This window comes from Balaenoptera ricei, chromosome 4, assembly GCF_028023285.1.
Source record: "Balaenoptera ricei isolate mBalRic1 chromosome 4, mBalRic1.hap2, whole genome shotgun sequence".
Taxonomy (NCBI): domain Eukaryota; kingdom Metazoa; phylum Chordata; class Mammalia; order Artiodactyla; family Balaenopteridae; genus Balaenoptera; species Balaenoptera ricei.
Genome location: NC_082642.1, coordinates 25,282,423 through 25,306,444, shown reverse-complemented (window position 1 = coordinate 25,306,444; position 24,022 = coordinate 25,282,423). Strand labels below are relative to the sequence as shown.

The following is a 24,022-nucleotide window of genomic DNA, read 5'->3' as shown; positions in this document are numbered from 1 at the left end:
CCACTGCTTATGAATTATCACTGTTTTTAATCAATAGCCCATGCATGATGACTATGACTTAAGACAAGAACAGCTAAACAAAGCTTCTCTTCTCTCTTCAAAGAAGTTTCTGGAAAACTTACTGGAGAAATTTAATTCCCATGTGGTAAGTTATAATTAAATTTGTCTTAATGAGAGATACCATACATATTGAAAGGTATTCTGTAAGTACAGCAGGGACAGTTTTTTGTTTTGTTTTTAAATTGTGGCCCTCAACTTTTGGTCAGTATTGGTTTAGCTTGGTCATTAATAATAAAATATTTTGTTTTAGGACTATATACATTTATCTGGAAAGGATAAGTTGCAAAGCCTTAAAATCAGTTATATCCCAGATTTTTGCTTTTTTTCTCTCTTTAAAAATGTCATTATGAAACAAATTGCTTAAAAAAAAACTAAGCCAAATCTTTGTTCCTCAGTCATTAGTAAGTTTTGGAGATGGGCAGTATATAACATCTAGAAGGAATATGAACAAATTGCCAGAGTTTTGCAAGTGTTGTCAAAGATTGCTTTTTATACAAATACACATTAACCTTAGTTATATATGTTTGAAGAGTCTTGGTTTTTCTCTTGAAATTTGACTGAATTTTAATTATTTTCCCTTTGAGATATGGTAAGCACTGTGGATTGATACATTAGTAAAACAAGTACTGCTTCCAGTAGTACTCGTGTTAAGAGTACTTTGAAACTCATGTAGGGAAATTAAATGTTTACTTCTAACATATAGAATAACAGAAAGAAACCCATTACTGCTATGTTTTAAGTGAAGCTTTCTGTCCTAAGCCAAGGCAATATGTTACTTTGTTTCAGGATCATGGGACTGGTGCCCTAGTTATTAGTTCGCTCTTGGACTTCCTTACTTTTGCCCTCTGTGCTCCATATAGTGAGACAACAGAAGGGCAGCAGTTTGATATGCTCTTGGAGATGGTAGCATCCAATGGAAGAACACTTTTTAAACTCTTTCAGGTGAGAACTTATACTTTTATCAGATAACAACTAATCTGAGAGAACCACTTTTTGGGTCAGTTTGTTTTTAAAATAGTACATGTATGCTTCTGTGGTAATATAAATAAATATAGCCTAAGTACATTGTCATATAAGGACATTTAATTCCATGAATTTCTTTGTGTTTCACATAGAGCTCTGTTGATAGCCTTTGACCACTATTTGACTCTGTTGCCCATCTTTTCCATCTTAGAAGTAGTGAAAAACTCATTTTTTTCTGTGGTAGACCCAAAGTTCCCTTTTGTAGTTTTTTGTAGTTCCCTACAAAATTTCCAAATAATAAGATGAGCTTTAGCAGGGCTGTTCGTAAGCAATTGAAAATATTTATTTCATATAATACCATAATATTTATTATGTACATGTGTGTATATGATATTTATATTTATATTTTATATTTATATTATAAATGTCGATTTCTATTATTTTAATACCATAATTATTTGATATCATTCCAGTAAGTAGAATATATATTCAAATAAGTGCCAGCTGTTTTCTACTACTATAGACTCTTTGTTTTAAGTATGTGTGAAGCTATATTGTAAGAATACCTAACATTTTAAAACCAAACTGTGAACTGACTTTGAGATGTAGCCTTTACTAATTTTATGGCTTATGCCTTGCATAAAATTGTGTATCCCTCTTAAGAGCAACAGCTAAATATGTTGGGATAAGAGTCTTTTATTCTATGATACTTTTTTCTCCCTATTTTGAAGCATCCTTCCATGGCAATTATAAAGGGAGCTGGATTGGTTATGAAGGCAATAATAGAGGTGAGAGAACAATTTTGAAATGTTAAACTTACTTGAATGTTGATTGGCTATTTTAACTTGGGCTGACAAAATTAAGTCTTTTATGGAAAATATGCAGTTTTTCTGGGTAAGAAAAGTAATTTTAAATCCTTAGATTAGTTTTAAACTAGTTGCAGAAACAGTCCTCAATAATAAACTAAGAATTTAAAGTTCTTAAGTAAGTGGATTTAGAGCAAATGAATCTTTCTGGTCCTCCATTATTTGTTTGTTTTACTTTAAAAGAAAAGTTAGCATTCTTTCTCTCTTCCTCTTTTTTGGGGATGGTGGTGGTGATGGTATTGAAACTTTAGGTACTGAGTTTATATGGAAATCTGTTAATGGAGTTAGTTTGTAGCCAAGTAGTATCAAATAAGTATGGTAAGAAAAAGTTCCTCATATTAACCTGCATATGTAATTAAGCTCTAGAGATCAGGACATAATATTGGTGGACATGAGCTATTGCTTCTCCAGGATTGTTGCTTTAGCCTTATATGTTTTTTGGAAGATGAGATGGGGCTATGAATGTGAACTTACATACTGTATGTTTACAATATCAGTCTAATGACTTTTGAATTCTTGTATTCTTTCGTTGTCATAGTAATAATTTGGTTAAAATGTAAGAGTGTTTGCTCCTTTCATCAAGAAATTCTGCCATTATAGCTCATAAATCTAACAAGTAGCTAAATAATAAGCACAGAATTAGTATACTCTTAAGCAGCTATTAAAAAAATTATATATAGACATTAGATTGATTGGAACATCAAAGTTTATATGCATTTTTAGTGTATACATGCAGCTAAAGGCTAATTTTCCCCCTCCAGCTAATGGGTTTTATGCTCAATATTAGCTTCCAAAGTAAGTACCACATCTCTCACGTACAGAGCTTGAAGTAACCAGGGACAGTTAGGACCGTGAGACCATACAAAAGTATTTTCCTGACCTTGATCCACTAATATATTGCCATTCATTCAGAAATATTTAATGAGTGGCAGGTATAACCAAAAAGCCAACTTTGACTTCAGTGCAAGCCACACGTATCAGATTCGTAGCCAGTGACTACAGCCAATGTCTGTGTAAGGAAGGCTCTATTTATTTACACTGAAATCCTGGCAAGTATCTTAAATTATTGTTTTCTGATTGCAAAAGCAGTATATGATCTTTTAAGAAACATTGGGTTGTTTAGAAAAAAAACAAAGAAATAAATCACCTATATTTTTACCATCCAGAGACAACTGCTATTAGTATTTTGGTAAATTTCCTCTTAGACCATGTTCAAAATTATATATGTACATATACATACTATATATATTTTATATACATACTACATGTTCATTTGTGTCAAAATGATATATGTACGTATTCATACTGTGTGTATATTTGTATACTTACTGCATATTCAGTTATTCTATTTACTTGTACTTTTTTCAATAACGTGAGCATTTTTACTTTTCGACAGGTTGTCTTAAATATCACACTGCTTGCTATTCATAATTCTATGATTACCTTTGATTAATAGTTCTATCTGTCCTACCCTTTTGTCAAAGTGAGTCTAAATAAGCAGAGTGACATCAGAATAGAAAGAACTACCTCAACATCACATCATTCTTTAAAAAAGATAAAGAATTGTATTCACCATGAAAATGAATATATCTTTAATAACAAAAGCAAACCAGGTTTGCAGATGCCTTTGGTAGGAATTGCTGATTTCTGTGAGTCACCTCTCCCTTTCATTGGCTGATATTATATATACTTAGGGAATGAACCTAATTTTAATATTAAGCAAAGTTTAATTCATAAGATAAATTTATCTGGGAACATTTAAACCTCATTCCAAAGGCAAATAATATTTTTTAAGTAACTTGTACTACTGTTCACCTATGTTATTTTTGGATAATTGAAGTGGCATTTTAAATTTTTATTATATTGTATACTGAATAATTTTATCTAGAGATGTAAAATTAGTTTTACAAAATCAGGATAGCTTGCTGTAGATTGTTGCTTTAGGGATCATCTTACCCTTTTTCCAAAGGAAGGTGACAAAGAAATTGCTACAAAAATGCAGGAGCTTGCCCTAAGTGAAGGTGCCTTACCTCGACATTTGCATACTGCGATGTTCACAATAAGCTCAGATCAAAGGATGCTTACAAATAGGTAGGTTAAATTTAATTTGCTATAAGTTAACTTGCTGTTTAGAGAAGGGGTTCAGATATTATGTAAAACAAACAGAAGAAGTCTTTGGATTGCACAAATGTTTCATTTTCTTTTGATTCACTTAGTTCTTTTCCTTTCCTTATGGAAGGATTTTACCCAAATGATCATTGTCCCTATCCCTGCATAACTTGGGAGGAAAAAAAATAAAACTGCTTTTTTTCCCCCCACTCTCTGCTTATCAGGCTCTATACCCATAGTCATGGGACTGGAACATGGAAAAGAGTGCCTAGTAGTTTATGGAACTAGAGCCACATGTCCCCAGGGTTTTTCTCCTTGTATTTCCTCCTGGCCATCTTGCATGTAGATGACCCACCTAGTCAATTTTCAAATAACTTTGGTCAGTTAGGTACTCTAAGAATAAAGAAAACTTTAATATCTAACCAGCCTAACCTAAGCCTATCCTAAATCTCTTGTAGTTAAACAATTTTCCCTTTGGCAAGTCTTTTTTTTTTTTTTATAATAATCCTTCAAATATGAGGAAACACATAAATCTGTTTACTCCAGGCTGTATGAATTCCAGCCCTTTTAATTTTCTTTATAATTCCCGACATGTGATCCTTTCCTATATCCTTAGCATACCGTATTATTACTCATGACTCATATTAGTTAAAAATATATATATAATAAATGTTTTAATCATGTTCTTTTTGACTTTTTGAAATAACATAAATTGCTGACTTAGGCTTACTTTGTTATGGAAATATAAATTTCATTTCTTTATCACCTGTGTTCGGTTATTGGATGTTGTAGTATGCTGCCCTGCCAATAGTTTTCTGCTGTTTATACTATTATAAGAAGCTATCTGCATCCCTTACTTGTAAATGTTAGTCACAAAAGTAGTCTTCTGTGTTGCTTGTAAGGATAAAAAGATATAAAAGGAAGGTTATTTCCTTGGTCTACTGCCTTATTAGCAATGCTAAGCACCATCTTTTGTTACACTAGAAACTATTTGATGTCTAATTCTATTAAACCCCTTTATGTTAGCCCTTTGCTTTTTGTGTTCCTTTTTATTATAATCAATTGCGTTCCCTACTGTGATCAATCACAATATTGAAAAGCTGTCAAATTATAATAGAAATACTACTTTTCATTTGCATTGCTTTATCTTTTGCAAATTGCTGCTATAAAATGTTATCTCTCTTATCCCTAATTAAAACCTTTTTAGGAATCATTGATATGATACCTACCAAATGCCAGTGAAGGAAATTACAAGTGTCATTACTTCAATATGTTAGCTTCCAAATAGGCATAAGAGTGAACAGTTTTAGTAGTGGTTTTGTGTGTGTGTGTTTGTGTGTGTCAGAACAAAGCACAATTTGGGTTTTCCTATTGAACTTTTTTCTTCTGGGAATGTAACATATATAAATACATAAGCCTGTAGATGGTTATTTGGTTATTCCCCTCACAGGTTTCATGCTCATTCTTATTGCAAATGGCAGTTGAATCCTTATCAAAGCACAGAATGGTCTGTGGTGAATAAAATATATACCCTGTTTGTGAGGAGCTTCCAGTCTGGGTAGCAGATATCATCGTGGGGATTAAGATTAATAAATGACTAAGTCATAGATTCAACTTGGATCTTAGATTTTCACTTTGAACCGAAATGTGCTTTTAGCTCAAAAGTGCTTTAAGTCTTTGTTCAGACTCCAAAACTGAAAATATTTTCTATCTCTGACCTTGTCAAAAAGTATATATTAGAACATAGTTGACTTTTGCTCATGTTCAGAATTCCAAAGAATTCCAGAATGCTGTGGTCACTATAGCAGGATTTGTTATACAAACTTAATTATATTATCAAGTCTAATTGTTTCCCTATCTTTAAAAGTGGTAAGAACCTACTTCTTCATGTTCAGGTCCATTGAAAATTAGTGAGTTCATCAAGGAAGCATTTTAGTTTGGAGAAAATACTAAAACGTTAGTAGTATTTGAATTAACTATCTCATACATCTCTCCAAATTAAAATATTAATTTTTAGTATTTAACATCAGAATGATTTTTAAAACTTTTTATTGGAGTATAGTTGATTTACAATGTTGTGTTAGATTCAGGTATACAGCAAAGTGAATCAGTTATACATATACCTATATCCACTCTTTTTTAGATTCTTTTCCCATATAGGTTATTACAGAGTGTTGAGTAGATAGAATGATTTTTTTTTTTTTTTTACTGTAGTCTTATTTCTTATATTTTGTTCTTAAAAATTCCTTTTTGTTCTACCTGAGATAAAGAAGCAAACCTTTCTCAACGTCTGCTTTTTTCAGACAGCTGAGTAGACATTTAGTGGGACTCTGGACAGCTGATAATGTAACTGCGACAAACTTGTTGAAACGCATTTTGGTAAGTCAGTTGAATAACTGGAGAAATGTATATATTCTTGCCCAATAAAATTCCATTGATAAGTTGTTTATACTGTTAAGGGTTTATCTGTTTGTTTTTAATATAAAAGATACTTATCAAAGGAGTTGTCATATAATAAATGCTATGCTTAATAGCTAAATCATAGTATTAATTTATTTGGGTTTCGAAGGCTAGGTTTTTTGTGTGTGTGTGCAGTTGTTTTGAAAATGGATTTTATATCTTGTTTTTGTTTGTTGTTTTTAGCCACCAGGCTTGCTGGCTTACTTGGACAGCTCAGATCCAGTTCCTGAGAAGGATGCTGATCGGATGCATGTTAGAGATAATGTGAAAATAGCAATGGTAAATATGCTTGTCCTGAGTATCTTTTCGGGATGAAAGAGTACGTTTTTCTGAAACACATGTTAAATAGTAGTATTCTTTTTAAATATTATTATTAACAGCTTTATTGAGGTAAAATTTACATCCCCCAAATTTTAACCTGTTTTTAGTGTCCAATTCTATAATCATTACAGTTATGCAGTTATCACCACAATCTAATTTTATGAATAATAATAATCTTGTATTTTTTTTCTCTAACTCAGCATATTGGTACATTCACGAATGGATTTTTTTTTTTAATTTCAAGTGTATAAGGTGATATTTTGCACATAATATGTAATTGATAAATGTTGGTGAAGGGCCAACACTGAAAAAAATAATTTATGTAGGGCTTTTTTTCTTTACAGAGCTATCTTAATTATTAATGTTGGGCCATCTTTGAGAAAATTACTTAACATCTTTCAAGATATGCTATTATAATAATGTCTTATATGTATTCTTTTCCTGTCTTCACCTCACTTCTGTCTGCACCCATCTCCCACTCATATCTTGCCATCCCTCTAAAAGGATTCATCTTGAAAACTAGGTAGAAAAGTTTAAGATTTCTTGGACAAAATGTATAATTTGTTGTAGAAATTTTCACCTTGTTCTTTCACTATTTTTTTTCAGTATTCATTTAATCATGTAAAATAGTGCAACTTGGCTTTAATTAGATTTTTAAAATAAATTTGAAATTATAGGACTGTAATGGAATTCAACGTTATTTTATAGGATCAGTATGGAAAATTTAATAAAGTTCCAGAGTGGCAAAGACTAGCTGGTAAAGCTGCTAAAGAAGTTGAAAAATTTGCCAAAGAAAAAGTGGATCTTGTGTTAATGCATTGGAGGGATAGAATGGGCATTGCACAAAAAGAGGTAAAAATAAAGTCTTCTTCCAAATTTCTAGCACTTCCATATATCCTAGGTTACTTCAATTGTTGCTGTTCACAGAAATGGTACAGATACTTTTGACCGAACACCTGAAGAAATATCACTTAATTCTGATTATATTTTTATATAAATTTTTCTTAATTCATAGTTTTATGAGTCAGTGGTTAGGATTTTAGTTAGTTAATATAAAATTCCACTCTTTCTTACATAAGTTTCTTCCATAACTTGCAGTTTCCAGACTTTCGAATTCATATGTATCTTTTTCCTTCTCTGAACTTTGTTTTGTAGCTATACAAGTAAAGTTGCCCTTCTTGTTTAGCTTTTTTATTGAGAGCTAGCTAGACAAGTATTTTGAAAATAAGATTCACATTGTTAAAATTAAATTTACTATATGTACTTAAATTTCAGTATTATTAGCTCCTCAAATCAAGATCAGATCTGAAACAGTTTTAGTCTCATTTTTCAGCATGTAGTATGTGCTACAGAACCTATCCAGTAATGTTCATCCTTCTATCTAGGATGGAATGTGCAGTGGTTAAGAATGATTTAAGGTTTCATGTAAAAGTTGACTTGATCTCAGTCTTTGTTGACCACACTTATATTCTTTCCCTTTAACCATCTCTTTATTTATGGTAGCTATTTTCTTATTCAAGGAAAGTAATATAAGTAACTTTCTGAAACAAACATGTTTCTTATGAATTTCCAGAATATCTAAACATAAGGCATCAGGTGCAAAAGAACAGAAATATTATTGTCTTGTGTGTCTATCTGAAATTGATACCAAAATTGAGTTCTTTAGAAGTTGAGCATAATGAATTAATGCTAATTTGTATGAGTGACATATGCACTATTAAGAATCATTAAACAGGCTTTCAGAGGTCTAGGATAGTAAAGAGAATACTGAACTTTCAATTGGTTAACGTACATCTGAGCCTGGTTCTGTCACTTACTACCAACCCATATGGCAAGTTACGGGTTTTCAGAATTTCACTTTCCCCTTTCATAAAATCAGAATAACAGTACCTCCGTTCTCTGTCCTTTGGGGTTGCTTTGATGTACAGGGAAGTCAATAATAAAAGCACCTATACTAAAAGACAGTGCATGTCTTGTCATGATAATATTGCTATAGCATTTGAAAATTGAAAGTCTGTAGATATGAAATGAATGATTTTCACAGTTGTTAAAAATTACAAGCTTTTGGCTTCAGGTAGTTAAACCCATTTCTGAAATAACAGTTGTTTCAAGCTGTTGGGTATAATTATACTGAAAATAAGTTTTTGGCATCAGATTTCTATATAACATTTATCCAGCATACACTTGAACACAAAGCTATTTTAGCTAGAAATGTGGATAGCATCTGTTATTTAAAGATAAAAAATTCAGAGGGAAAACAATGTATTTTTAATATCAATAATGTTTTATCAGTCTGTTGGTTTCATTTACATGAGGTGTTATCTAAAGTGCTGAGCAATTATTTCTGCCAGGACACTGTTTTCAACATTAATTTATGAAACAGTGAATAATCTTTGTGACTATTTTATTCGTAGAAATATTAACACCAAAATATCTAATTAATGAACCTGTGCTTTAGCTAAAGTCTGAAAATTAACCATTGTCTAGATTAACTGTTTAGTCTTAAAATGAACTGCATTTCTTATATAATCAGAATGTTTAGGGAGTCAGTTCCATTTGTAGCTAATGTTCTTTGTTGGATTAATAATAACCTTTGGCTAATGTATAAAATTACTTTTTTCTTATTTATGTTATTTTCAGTTTAGGGATTTGTTTAGCCAGTTAGATCTTTTAACCTAAGTCTCTAAATCAGTCAGCTTAGTTTATGGAGAGCTGGTTGTCCTTTTTCTGTATAGTGTTTACATTTTCATAACTCTAGACTCCCAGCTTTTTGTCCTGAGGGCAGGGGAAATTGAAGAAAGTAGTACTTGATTAGAGGTTTTAAGGAAGGGTTTGTCATTAAAACTAAAAATATGAACTATTTATATACTTTCTTCAAGTCACCTAACATTAGTTTTCATGATAGTGCACAGAATTAAAATTTGTAGGGAATATTTCCTTAATTAATCAATATGATTTACATTTCAAACAGCATTTACTTTTTAAAATTTACTACTTTACCTTTTTTCTTTCTGTGATATCTAGTCTGTTTTCTTGCTTTATTTTATATGATTTGCCACTTCCTTAATGAAGTTACAGACTTTCATGTTTTAATCTATAACTACTTTCTACTTTTTGCTTCTGTCACATTGAGGATTAGAATTTTCATGACTGAAATATCTACACGTTTTACTCAGAGCAAAGATTCTTAACCTCCAGTCCATATATAGACTTACAAGAAATCTTTGAAATCTTCCCCTCCATTTGTAAACCTTATGTATGTGTCTTTCTCTGGAATAGGACCATAGCTTTCTTTGAATTCTCAAATGGGTTTATGACTGCCTAAAATTTGAGTCATAGACCTCAGAGAAGCAGGTGGGCCTTTTTCTGTCTTAAAGATGATTTATACTGGTGACATCCTTGTGGAATTTATATAGTAGAGATAGCATAGCAGATGTAGGCTCACTCTCTTATTTTTATTTCATTTAAAAATTTTTTTTTCCTTTTTTACAATTAAATTCAGGACAGAAACAATATGGTGAGTTTTAAGTCCCTGCTACATGTGTGAAATGCATTAAACTGCCTGCATGTGGAGTTGTCTTTGATATTCTTTGTCTAGTAAATTAAAGTCTCACTTCACATGTGTCTGAATGTAGATACTTATTTCTTGTCCATTAGCTATTTCAATTTATACTTGCTCCTCTTGGCTTTGGTAGCAATTTAATAACCTATAATCTTTTGTGTTTATTGGTTTGCCATGATTTTTGTATTAACTGCATGTAAATGTTTAAAATGTCACCTGTTTTTGACTGTTACAAATTTTATTAGTCATCACTGTAAACTTTAACAAAATTTGGATTTGAAACAATAACTTTAGGCTACATGGAAAATATTTCAGCTACACTATAGAAATATATGCTGGCAAAGTATTATATTGTGATATAATCTAATATTTTGTATTCATATTTTATAGATTTTGTTTCATTAATTTTGTCTCTGCCAAAATTTGATGAAGGAAATGTTTCTCATCACTTACAAAGTGATGATATTCTGACTGAGCTTATTTGGTAGCTCCAGATTGAGCACTATGAAGTTTTTTTCTTTTCCAGAATATAAATCAAAAGCCAGTAGTTCTTCGAAAGAGAAGACAGAGAATAAAAATAGAAGCAAACTGGGATCTCTTCTATTATAGGTAAACTTTAGGCCTCTTTTCCAATTAATTAAATTTGGTATTGCCAAATTTAATTTTTGGACAGTTGTTTTTTTGTTTTTTTGTTTTTGCCTGAATCTAGTGCTTTATGCTACAGGTATTTTTATGCTCTCAGGGTCAAGAATTATAACTGTTAAGATTGGTATGATTCAATGGAATATTACTCAGCCATAAAAAGAAATGAAATGGAGGTATTTGTAGTGAGGTGGATGGAGTTAGAGTCTGTCATACAGAGTGAAGTAAGTCAGAAAGAGAAAAACAAATACAGTATGCTAACACATATATATGGAATCTAAGGAAAAAAAAAAAAAAGGTCATGAAGAACCTAGTGGCAAGACGGGAATAAAGACACAGACCTACTAGAGAATGGACTTGAGGATATGGGGAGGGGGAGGGGTAAGATGTGACAGGGTGAGAGAGTGGCATGGACATATATACACTACCAAATGTAAAATAGATAGCTAGTGTGAAGCAGCCACATAGCACAGGGAGATCAGCTCGGTGCTTTGTGACCACCTAGAGGGGTGGGATAGGGAGGGTGGGAGGGAGGGAGACGCAAGAGGGAAGAGATTTGGGAACATATGTATATGTATAACTGATTCACTTTGTTATAAAGCAGAAACTAACACACCATTGTAAAGCAAGTATACTCCAATAAAGATGTTTAAAAAAAAAAAAAAGATTGGTATGATTAGTTATGCTTTCATAAAATTAAGACCTTTTGTAGAGTGTTGGTAGTCTGACTAGCCAAAGGTACTTTTAGCATTTTATTAAGGCTTAGAGGTGATTACTTTAAAACACTTTATCATGGCTTAGAAATAACTGTATTATAACTTCTTTCAAGCTTGTTGGAAATAGAGGCTTTAAAGAGTTGAATGATGAAACCATAAGGAGTCTTGTGGGAAATGGGTATCCAAGTTAGCAGACCTCATATACTTTTCCAGCCCCTGGAACCCCTCCTCCCCATCTACTGCTCCCACCACCTCCCCAGCACCCTCCACCTCAACACCCTCCCCCTACACACAGTTAATACACACATAGAAGGACTTTGGAACATTTTGGGGAGTTTGCAAAATTTTTTGAGATAACTCACAATACTCAGTCTGGAAGCTGACCTATTGATTATACCTTGGTTAATAAGGGAAAATATGTGCTTTGGGAACTTCCCACAGTACTTTAAAAGTGTAGTATGTATATAATACAGCCTTAAGAATATGCCTTGGTTTTCTTCCTCTGGAATCCCTCAGTTGTGTTGTCCTCCCTAGAATTCCCTTGGCATTCTGGCATCAGACTTTTTAGGAGGATTGCAGTTTGAAAGTGAATGGGTATAAAGCCCAACCACCCCAGTTCAGACTTGAATTCAAATTTATTATGATAGTTAAATAATTTCATGAATAAAAGGAAGGTATTTTGAAAGTATCAATCAGAGCTTGACAGTTTAGCAGTATTTTTTCTTGGGTAGTTTGTAAGGTTCTAATCTAGAATGTTGCTCATCCCATACATTTCATACTCAATTATCCAGAAATTCTTCTTCCCAACCGGTAATTTGATATCTGTTTATAATTCTTTTCTGACTGGAATTTATATTAGCAATAAATATTAAAATTGAAATATCAGTTCCTTGTTTTAAAATCCATACAGATTTGTCTTATAGTTTGGCTTCATTTTTTCCCCCAGCATTTTATAATGAAAACTTTTAAACATACAGAAAAGGTGAAAGAATTTTACAATGAGCACCTGTATACCTGTGACTAAAATTCTACCATTAACCTTTTACTATACTTACTTTACACAGTAGATTTTATTTTCTTTCTTTACGCTTGCTAAAGTTTATTAATTCCACTGTTTTGTTGCTTATTATAAGTTGTAGTAGGGGAGATTTATAGATTTTTAAAACTGTTTATTGCTTCCCACTATTTTCTGATTACATGTATATCTAGGTTTGGTCAGGACCATGCCAGGTCAAACTTAATTTGGAATTTCAAAACACGAGAAGAATTGAGAGATAGTCTTGAATCTGAAATGAGAGCATTTAATATTGATAGAGAGCTTGGTAGTGCTAATGTGATCTCCTGGAACCACCATGAATTTGAGGTAAATTTTAATTTTCGTAGTATAGTAGTTTTTTTTTGAAGCATGTATTACTTTTGGAGTTTTTCTTTTTTTTTTAATTTGTAGTTGTTTGACATATATCTTTACCTTTCACTCATAATTTTATGAAGGAAATACTGGAAAACTTTCACTTTGCCTGAGACAAATGAAAAATTAATTTTGTTTAGTACCTCAGCTTTTTATGTGAAAATCATGTAGGAGTCAATAAATTTGATCCTATGCATTCTAGATCTGTTCCTTGCTTTTTTTCCCCTTTAAATTCTTTATTGAAACATAGCCTGTTCTTATTTCTCGTAGCTTGTTTAATAGACTTTTCGTGGTAATTTGATTCTGAATGTGGCCATTTTTTTGCTGCTTAATTAAAATACTGATGTGAAGCATGACAAAGTAAGAACAAGAAACATGTTGGTGGTAGATAATCTTGTGTGTGTGTGTAAATTTTTATTATAGGTGTAAATTTGGGCATGTTTGTGACCCTGCCGGCTTTGCTGTTTAACCCAACTGCATTTCTTAAACATGTTAATGATTTGTTTTTGCTCATTCCCACCTCTTTGTGAAAACTTTCTTTATTTTGGTTTTGGGAGTCTGTATTCTCTGGGATTTTCTCCTTCACTGTCTATTCCTCCCCCTTTGCTCATTTTTCCTTATTGCCCCAACTGCTAAATGCTGGTTGGCCCCGAAGGACCAGTTCTTGGGCTTCTTTTCATTTATATTTATTGCCTCAGTGATCTCATCCATTCTCATGGCTTAAATGTTTTTTATTTGCTGATGGCTTCAAGATTTTTATCTCCTGCTTAGACTTTCTTTCCTAGACTTCATACTTTTATCCTATAAATTGGATATCTAATAAGCTTCTAGAACTTAGCTGTAAAACTGTGCTCTGGTTCTTCCCTCAAACCTACTTCACCTACAGTCTTTCTGATCTTAGATAATGGCTATTCCTTATTTTCTAGTCAAAACCTTTGACATCATCTTTTTTTCTTATGCCACAAATTCAGTTTGTCAGCAAGTCCTATTCAGTGCACCTTCAATATGTACCCAGAACCCAGCCCTCTTCTCTCTATGGGATTGTAGCAGTTTCCCTGCTTCCACCATTGCCTTTCTGTAATCTGTTATCAACATAGTAGCAGTGTGATCTTGTTATAATGTAAGTAGATCTTGTCACTTCTCTGCTCCAAGCCCTCTCTGGTGCTCTTATTGCTTCCCAACTCACTTAGTAAAAAGCCTGGGTCTTTAAAATAACTTACAAGACAAGATCTGTACCCCCTAAATCCAACCATTGTTTCTTTGATCTCATCTCCTAATATTCGCACCATTGCCTGTGGCCACACTGGCTTCCCTGAAAACACCAAATTCATGTTCTTGATTGAAGGTCTTTCTACTTGATGTTCCCTCTGCCTAAAATACTCTTTTCTACAGAGAGCCTCATTTCCTTCAGGTCTTTTCCTGAAGGTTGTCATCTGAGTGGGCCTTCCCTGGCCACCCTGTTTAAAAATATAGCCCTCTTCACACACACACACACACACACACACACACACACACACACACACACACCTGGCCACCCTGTTTAAAAATACAGCCCTCTTCATACACACACACACACACCTGGCCACCCTGTTTAAAATATAGCCCTCTTCACACACACACACACACACGCACACACACACCTGGCCACCCTGTTTAAAAATACAGCCCTCTTCATACACACACACACACACACACACCTGGCCACCCTGTTTAAAAATATAGCCCTCTTCACACACGCACACGGCCACCCTGTTTAAAAATACAGCCCTCTTCATACACACACACACACACCTGGCCACCCTGTTTAAAATATAGCCCTCTTCACACACACACACACACACACACGCACACACACACCTGGCCACCCTGTTTAAAAATACAGCCCTCTTCATACACACACGCACACACACACACACACACACCTGGCCACCCTGTTTAAAAATACAGCCCTCTTCATACACACACACACACACACACACACACCTGGCCACCCTGTTTAAAAATATAGCCCTCTTCATACACACACACTTACACTCTCTCTCTTTCTCTCTCTCTCTCTTCCCCCCCTCCCCGCTTTATTTTACTCCATAGCACTTACTGTCACCCAACTATCATATATATTTTACTTTTTTATCTGCTACTTCTGTAAGGACAGAACTTCTTATGTTTGCTTAATGCTACATCCCTGATGACTAGAACAGTGCATGGCACATACCTTATATTCTTAATAAATGGAGTTGAACAAGTTAAAACTCAGAACTTACAGGAAAAAACTGAAATGGATATACATATATATTTGATTTTGTATAGTTTATATTTTTAGAAAACAGCTGTATTAGGCTTTGGAAAAAGAGTTTTGATAATCTAGTCAAGAAATTCCTTTTTACAGCTGCTTGCAAATCTTTGCTTGAGACAAACCCCAGTTCCCAATCAGGGGCTACTCCTCACATCTCACTTCCAGTGTGTAACCTGGAGTAATTGTACATAGAGAGAATGAATACTGTATAAAAATGTACCATAAAATGTAGTTGATGTGTTGGGAGATCAGGGAAGACCTGAAGTGCCTTGTGTGAGTTTGGCAAACTATGTGTAGTGTGGGATCATTTACTTCTTGCTTGATTGTAGCCAGCCGAGAAGGGGAGGAAGCGCATTATCCTTTAATGGTGTTTTTAGTGTTTTCTTCCCTTAAGTCTTCATGGACACCATATAGTCTTGTGACAGTATTTATCAGCAAATTTTACATTCATAAAATTAGTGTGTAATTCTGACTCTCGACATTTAACTAATGAATTACCAGATATTTTAAGAAATGACAAATTTTTTTGTTAAAGGCTGTCTCATCAAGAAAAGAAAAAAACTCTGAACAGAAAGAATTTAAGAAGTGATTATGTGAAAATTGCCAAAAACAAGTATTGTAAACTAAAATAATGTAATTTGCTTTTATTAATAAAGGTTAAATATGAGTGCTTGGCAGAGGAAATCAAAATAGGAGATTATTACCTGAGATTACTATTGGAGGAAGATGAGAATGAAGACAGTGGATCAATTAAGAGATCGTAAGCTACTCTTCTATATCTTGTTATGTTTGTTTTTACTGTTAGTTTCATGGCTAATTCTATTGTGAACTTTTTTTTTAATCTAGATATGAATTTTTCAATGAGCTTTATCATCGTTTCCTGCTCACCCCAAAAGTAAACATGAAGTGTTTATGTTTACAAGCCCTTGCTATTGTTTATGGCAGATGTCATGAAGAAATAGGACCTTTTACAGATACAAGATATATCATTGGAATGTTAGAGAGGGTAAGGATATCATTAAAAAGTAACTGCTATTTGATAGTGTCATTGGAGTATATGTTAAATTTTCAAAGCTAAATTTAAGTTCTATTTGATCACGTTGCTGCCATAACTTTCTACATGAGTTTTTCTGTAATTTACATTATACTTCTTTAAATAAAAGTTAGATGAACAGGAAAATGACTGATGGGTTAGCGTTTGTCCATGTTGGTTTATTTTTTTCAGTTGCTGCTTTTGAACATCTTTAGCGACCTATTTGCCAATCTTTAATTTAAGTATGGATGAGCTGGACAGGTGTGTAAAAGAAATAGTGACTTTTAGAGTTGAATGTTCTTTTGGAATGGACATTTTGGAAAAATCTTAAATGATGTTAGCACACTAAACTTCAAAGTGTGAAAATAAAACTTTTTAGAACTACAATGATAAAGAAAGGGAACCTTGAGTTAGCACAGTTTTGGGGGGGGGTTTGGGTTTTTTTTAATTTAATGAAGTTTGTCATTTAACATTTCAACAAGGTGGGAGAAGAACAAACTGATCAATTCATCCATTATGCAGCTCAAATTTGAGTGTTACTTACCTGTATACACTTTATTCTTTCATTTGTGTTTACATTCCTCTTACATTTAACAATTTAAATTTCAGTGAACTGACAGAATCATCTCACCAATTTTTAAAATGGTCATCAGTGCTTGCTGTAATTGCCTTAACTGTCAGTCAGTCATGCTTTGTGGATTAGAAAACTGGTTCTGAATAAGTTTACAAAACACACCCAGGAAATAACCAGATGAAAACCCTTATTTTTTGCTGTTACACTAGATTTCACTATTGAATTCTAATTCACTCTTACTCCAGTGAACTGAGTACTTGTGGCATAGCATTTGTATTTTAGGCAGTTAACATTTTTTCCTTCTTGTGTTCATGATGATGTGATTTATGTGAAACATCACTTATCAATTCTTTAGAATTTTTACTTAACTTGGGAGTATCATTTGGGCCAATTCTTTCATTTACTTCAATTTTTATGTACATTCTTAAAGCTATGTATTAATCTGTTTGTGACTTAAAATATCTGCCTTTCTAGGGAAATTAGATAAGGTTTATAAAATTGCAGAGAATGTAAAACATTGAGGAATTGCAATAATTGACAGTTTTCTCTGATTTTCTTTGTTTACAAGATGACTTTATTTCTTTTTGGCTGTTGGTTGATTGTGTCCAGTGATGGTAATGTCTTAATTTCTGTTTCTACTTACTTCTGACTAAATTCTAATTTATTTCAATAGTGCACAGATAAACTTGAACGAGATAGGTTGATCCTCTTCCTTAACAAGTTGATCCTTAATAAGGTACAGTATTTTGCATAAATATGCTATTATTTCCAAGTTAAATCACATGTATGTAACAAAGATAAATGATTACAGTTTGACTTAATTATCAAGACATGGTTCTTGTCTTATCTTCTCCTTTTGCTCTCAACTCTTGAAGGGAAAAGTTTTTGGCAAATATTCATTTTTGAAACCAACACTAACTTGCTTAATTTTATTCTCACTTTTAGTAAATAATGCAGATGTTTTTAAATGAAATAAAATGAGTAAGTCCTAGGAAAATTTAATTTAAATTATAATCTCTTCCAAACTTCCAAGAAATTACCAGTTTTTATCTTGCTTACAAAAACAAACTGGAACTTTAAAAAGTTTTTTAATGTACTGGATTCTATTTCTGAGTACAGAATATTTATTAACAAAAAGACATTGGAAAAATGCAGGATAATTGTAGAACCAGAGAGTTTATCCTGGGTGTTATTCCTGCCAGGCTTTAATTTGTTTATTTTTATTTTATTTTGTTTTGCTCAGAATATATTTAAGTAAAAATTCTTTTTATTCTTTTTTAATTAATTAATTTTCGGCTGCATTGGGTCTTCATTGCTGTGCATGGGCTTTCTCTAGTTGTGGCGAGCGGGGGCTACTCTTCGTTGCAGTGCACGGGCTTCTCATTGTGGTGGCTTCTCTTGTTGCGGAGCATGGGCTCTAGGTGTGCAGGCTTCAGTAGTTGTGGCACGTGGGGTCAGTAGCTGTGGCTCACGGGCTCTAGAGCGCAGGCTCAGTAGTTGTGGCGCATGGGCTTAGTTGCTCTGCAGCATGTGGGATCTTCCCAGAGCAGGGCTTGAACCCATATCCCCTGCATTGGCAGGCAGATTCTTAACCAGTGCACCACCAGGGAACCCCAAGTAAAAATTATTTATATGATCTCTCTGTAATATATTTTTGCCTTTTTAATTTTTATCTAAATTTATGCTTCCTTGAACACAAAATCCTGGAAATACTGAGTAATACCAGTTATGTGCCAGTTTTTCCAAAGAGATTCCAAATATTCTCTTCTTGGAGAGCCTTTTTAGGTAGTAATATCTATTGGAGAGAAAGATTTTAAATTATGTAAACATGTTTCTGTCTTCCAGAAAAATGTTAAGGACCTCATGGATTCAAATGGAATTAGAATCCTTGTGGACTTGCTTACCCTTGCACATCTCCACGTAAGCCGAGCTACAGTACCACTGCAAGTATGTATGCTTATGTAGATTTTATAAGTTTAACATTCTTTGAGTACAAATTTAGGATCAAAAGAATCATACAAATCTGAAAATATGTCAGGATGTCTGGCCATGAATCTACTTCTCTAATAATTATTATAGTACTAATGCCTGGGAGATTAAGTCACACACACAAAAAGTGAAATAACCAAAATGGACAGTGATGATCCAGTTTTATTTTTCTGATGTCTCTTTTGTCTTTTAAAGTAACTGCATCTCTAATGTGGCTTATTTTGAGGCAATGTATCCTTTAGGATTTAAACTGAATCCATCAGTTATATAACTAGAACATTCAGCATTGACATCCACTGAGAGTATACTTTGCCGGGCCTTATTGAAACCAGCCAGTAAGAGGACAGAGCTGCAGGTCTCTACCTAAAGGCCTCTTCTGATACCTAACTTATAGAAGGGATCTATACTTGGCTCATTGGTGATATTTTTGGTGTTAATGTTAAATTTTTGTTTAATCTCCTTGTTTGAGGAGATGTGTCATATTTTGGCAGAATTGTGTACAAAAGTGCTATTTGAATATTAGGACATGGTGTTTTCTATTATCAGGTACAAATAATAGTAATCATAATGCTTGTATCATATTATAGTGTACCAGGTACTGTTCTGGTACACATAATATATTAACTCTTTAAACCCCACAACAGCCCTCCCATTTTACAGATGAAGAAAGTGAGGAACAGAGAGACTAAGTATGTTGTCCAGGGTCACCTAATAAAGGACAGAGCCAGAGTTAGAACTCGGAAGTCTATGCTCTTAACCACTTTCCTATACCTCTCTATATGAATCTAACTGAAAGCTGATGGTAATGAGGGTATTTAAAATCATGTTTTAATAAAATATACTAAGTACATAAAAATTCTATCCTAGATTCTTATAAACATTGATATATGAAATTATAAGAATTATCTGTCATGAGGGTAGTAAATTGAAAGTAAGTGTTTAAAACCACTAAAAACTTTCCTGTTAGCATTTTAACTCTTTGATCTCAGGTATTTATTGAAACTTTTAGTTGGAGTGAGTTTTTTTCTTTCAAAAGAACTTTAGTATTTTTGAGCATTGTGGTTTTGGTTAATGGTATATGTTTGATTATATAGCTATTTGCAGTATTCTTTGCTACTAAAATTTTAGTGTCCTGAGAATTTATTAATGACCATCTGGAATACAGATGTCTTTGAGTTTAGCTTAGATTGCCAAGTGAATTTAGGAAACTGTTTACCTCAAATGCATAATAAGGAAGTAGCATTTTTGGACTATTAGGTTAGGCATCTAATACTTAACTCTTAAAATCGGGTCACTTAAAATTTTAGATGGATTTCTAAAGAAATATAAACTCAAGAAATTAGTACTGTGTAACTTTTTATGACATCTGCCCCCTTAGATTTCTGCCTTGAAAAATAACTAAATCTTTTTAAAACTTAGAGCAATGTAATCGAAGCTGCTCCAGATATGAAAAGAGAGAGTGAAAAGGAATGGTACTTTGGCAATGCAGACAAAGAAAGGAGTGGCCCATATGGATTTCATGAGGTATGTGTTTTGGAGAAACTTTTCATGGAAGTCTTAGCCATTTTTTATGTCCTCCTGATAGCACATATAGAGACATGGAATATTTTAAATCTATGATTTGATTTACTGTCATCAGCTCCAAGGACTCTGCCATTCTATTTCCACATAAAGGACTAGATGACTTGTATTTCTAGACACACACACACACAAAATCATGTCTTCAAATCTTACTGTTTAAAAGCTGTTGTTATGACATTGCTAATTATTAGAGAAATACAAATCAAAACTGCAATGAGATACCACCTCATACCAGTCAGAATGGCCATCATTAAAAAGTCTACAAATAACATTTGCTAGAGAGGGTGTGGAGAAAAGGGAACACTCCTACACTGTTGGTGGGAATGTAAGCTGGTACAACCACTGTGGAAAACAGTGAGGAGGTTCCTCAAAAAACTAAAAACAGAGTTGCCATATGATCCAGCAATCCCACTCCTGGGTATATATCTAGACAAAACTATAATTCAGTTAGATATGTGCACCCCTATGTTTATAGCAGCACTATTCACAATAGCCAAGACATGGAAACAACCTAAATGTCCGCCAACAGATGAATGGATAAAGAAGATGTGGTACATATATACAATGGAATATTACTCAGCCATAAAAAAACAAAATAATGCCATTTGCAGCAACATGGATGCAACTAGAGATTATCATACTAAGTGAAGTAAGTCAGAAAGAGAAAGATACCGTATATGTGGACTCTAAAATATGATATAAATGAACTTATCTATGAAACAGAAACAGATTCACAGGCATAGAGAACAGACTTGTAGTTGCCAAGGGGGAGGGGGAGTGGGGGGAGGGATGGAGTGGGAGTTTGGGGTTATCAGATGCAAACTAGTATATGTAGACTGGATAAACAAGGTCCTACTATATAGCACAGGGAACTATATTCAGTGTTCTGGGATAAACCGTAATGGAAAAGAATATAAAAAGAATGTATATATGTATGACTGAATCACTTTGCTGTATAGCAGAAATTAATGCATTATAAACAACTATACTTCAATTAAAAAATAATTGATTTAAAAAATTAAAAATAAAATAAAAGTTATAGAAGTAGAGCTCAGGTTTTTAATGACTTTGGTATAATAATTATGTTAACCTATAATACTTCTTTATGGTATGAACAGGTAAGTTTTAATGTACAGTCTTAAATTCATTGAAAATTGCCTATACAGTCCAAGGGCAGTTTCCATCTTAATTAACATCTGGTGATGTTTGATCCTGCCAACTTGGCTTCCAATTCTTGGCTTCCCAGGCTCAGTCCGAATTTAGTCAAAGATAGTTTTATAGAAGACCAGCCTTCCGCTTATATATAATTTGGTTACTTTATACTCTGCCTATGGTGTTTATTCTTTCCAGTGTTCCTTATGCTCTGCAGTTTGACCAACTAAATGGTTATTTTCTAATATTAGCAGCCAAATTTGAGTTTCTGAAGGCCTGTCAACAGAAGTCTGTTGTTTTCTAATAGTGAATTTGCATGTGTATTTCATAGTTCAGTTTGTATTTTCTGTAAAATAGAAAACATTAGCAAACCTTTTCATTTTGTTTGGTCTGCTTGTAATAATGATGCCTTCCATTCATTTAGATGCAAGAATTGTGGACCAAAGGAATGTTAAATGCAAAAACCAGATGCTGGGCTCAAGGCATGGATGGATGGCGACCACTTCAGGCAATACCCCAGCTTAAGTGGTGTCTGTTAGCCAGTGGACAGGCTGTACTAAATGAAACTGACCTTGCTACCCTTATATTGAACATGTTGATCACAATGTGTGGATATTTTCCAAGCAGGTAAAATGTAATTGAACATTTCCGTAGTTAACAAGGACTCTAAAACATCTTGTTCTCCCCATTTGTATGGGTGCTTGCTAAGGCATGGGATTGTTCTAGTGACTTAGAGCAAAGGTTTTCTATTTGTGGCTTTGGGGGAATGCTGCTTTGGATTTTGGAGCTTTTTGAAACAAGATATAAAGAAATAATTTGCAAATTTTATTGATAAAGTAAGCTAAAAAGCAACTTTCTCTGGGAAACTTCAAATAATGTTACAAAGCTGAGGCTTACTAGCAGCTCTCTAGCAACAGTAACAATTGTCATATTCATTGAATCAGGTATGAAAGTTTTGAAATGAACAGTCTGTAGTTCATAGACCAGTGGTGAGTGCCTAGTGCCTGCTCCTGATCTGTCAGGTTAGCCTCTCCTGGTTTAAGAACATGAGTCTAGGCCCACATCTTGCCCCGCTTGACTAGTGAAGGTGAGACTTTGTTATCCAATGATAGTCATAATTATAACCCTTGCATGGAACTTTTCAGTCTTTCAAATTTTTCAGTCAAAATTTGCATATATATCATCTTGTTTTATTACTATAGTAAAGATACTTTGTGATGGAATTTAATGAGTAATTGTTAATTTTATAGCATTCGAGGCTTTTATAGTTCCAGTTCTCTTTAAAATTCAGATCAGGCTTAAAAACATACAATTAGTATTTAGAAGTAATGTAGCACTAAAATTGAGGCTACATTTGGAAAATACTGAGAGTAGTTACATTAAGGTTTACATTTATTGAAAAAGCTTGATATGCCCTTTGGGGGGAAATCCACTGACAGTGTGTTGGAAAACACCAAGTTTAAATAATAAATAAGAGTCTCTGGCTGTTCTAGGGTACTGTTTTTCAAGGAAATCTTATGGAAGGAAATGAAGTCATATTAAGCAGACAAATAGATTTAAACCAAAATACCTAATCATGTTCCCAGCTGTATGAGAGCTTAGTCTTCATTAACAAAAATGTAAGGTAACATGCTTCATGCCTAGTAGAATGTCATAATGCTCTGAACATACAAATTTTAATAAATATATTAAATGTTGACCATAAAAAAATGTTTTTCTAGGGATCAAGATAATGCCATCATTCGACCTTTACCTAGAGTGAAAAGGCTGCTGTCAGACAATGCTTGCCTTCCACACATTATTCAGGTAAGTTACTTTTATGTTATAAACTAGGAACAATATTTTAAGAATCATTTTCCCTTATTTAACTTTATTGCGAGCCCCAGTCTTTGTCTTATTGTAGTCTGTTCCATTTTCAAAAAGCCTGAATTATACTTACCTTACTTACTCCTAATTGAGTTGATATTCTGAATATACTGTGGAAGGTTGTGTATCCAAGAGCCTAGACATGGGAGGCTTCCAGGCTCCAGAATTATTCTCAAAAGGTTTTATTTATTATCTGTTCTTAAAAATTACAACATTGTAATAATTGAAAGGTGACATACTCAAGTTTGTGGTGCATGTTGATGTTGTTAGGGGTACTGGGAAGCACACCAGCATCCCACAGATGTGGACATGGTGGGTTATATCATAAGAAATAGTTACAGCAGTCTTGTCAGCTTGCCTCAGAGTATTTGAGTCTTCTCAGTTATATGTTTTCATGGATAACAACTAATCCAAAGCATTGAGT

General features: G+C 33.4%; 1 protein-coding gene across 5 annotated transcripts in view; it reads left to right on the top strand.

Moving 5' to 3' along the window:
- The window catches only part of DNAJC13 (DnaJ heat shock protein family (Hsp40) member C13), a 123,435-nt gene that overhangs the window by 50,243 nt on the left and 49,170 nt on the right, over positions 1 to 24,022 (top strand). For 4 of the 5 annotated variants that reach the window (XM_059920337.1, XM_059920335.1, XM_059920336.1 and 1 more), the window contains 16 exons: positions 38 to 145; positions 847 to 1,002; positions 1,755 to 1,811; positions 3,859 to 3,980; positions 6,302 to 6,377; positions 6,642 to 6,737; positions 7,488 to 7,631; positions 10,868 to 10,950; positions 12,909 to 13,062; positions 16,060 to 16,163; positions 16,250 to 16,409; positions 17,684 to 17,746; positions 18,856 to 18,957; positions 20,419 to 20,523; positions 22,157 to 22,359; positions 23,454 to 23,538. In XM_059920337.1, the coding sequence (XP_059776320.1) occupies positions 38 to 145; positions 847 to 1,002; positions 1,755 to 1,811; positions 3,859 to 3,980; positions 6,302 to 6,377; positions 6,642 to 6,737; positions 7,488 to 7,631; positions 10,868 to 10,950; positions 12,909 to 13,062; positions 16,060 to 16,163; positions 16,250 to 16,409; positions 17,684 to 17,746; positions 18,856 to 18,957; positions 20,419 to 20,523; positions 22,157 to 22,359; positions 23,454 to 23,538 (1,818 nt within the window). The remainder of the gene's footprint in view (positions 1 to 37; positions 146 to 846; positions 1,003 to 1,754; positions 1,812 to 3,858; positions 3,981 to 6,301; positions 6,378 to 6,641; positions 6,738 to 7,487; positions 7,632 to 10,867; positions 10,951 to 12,908; positions 13,063 to 16,059; positions 16,164 to 16,249; positions 16,410 to 17,683; positions 17,747 to 18,855; positions 18,958 to 20,418; positions 20,524 to 22,156; positions 22,360 to 23,453; positions 23,539 to 24,022) is intronic. The other variant, XM_059920339.1, reaches the window with a different exon arrangement.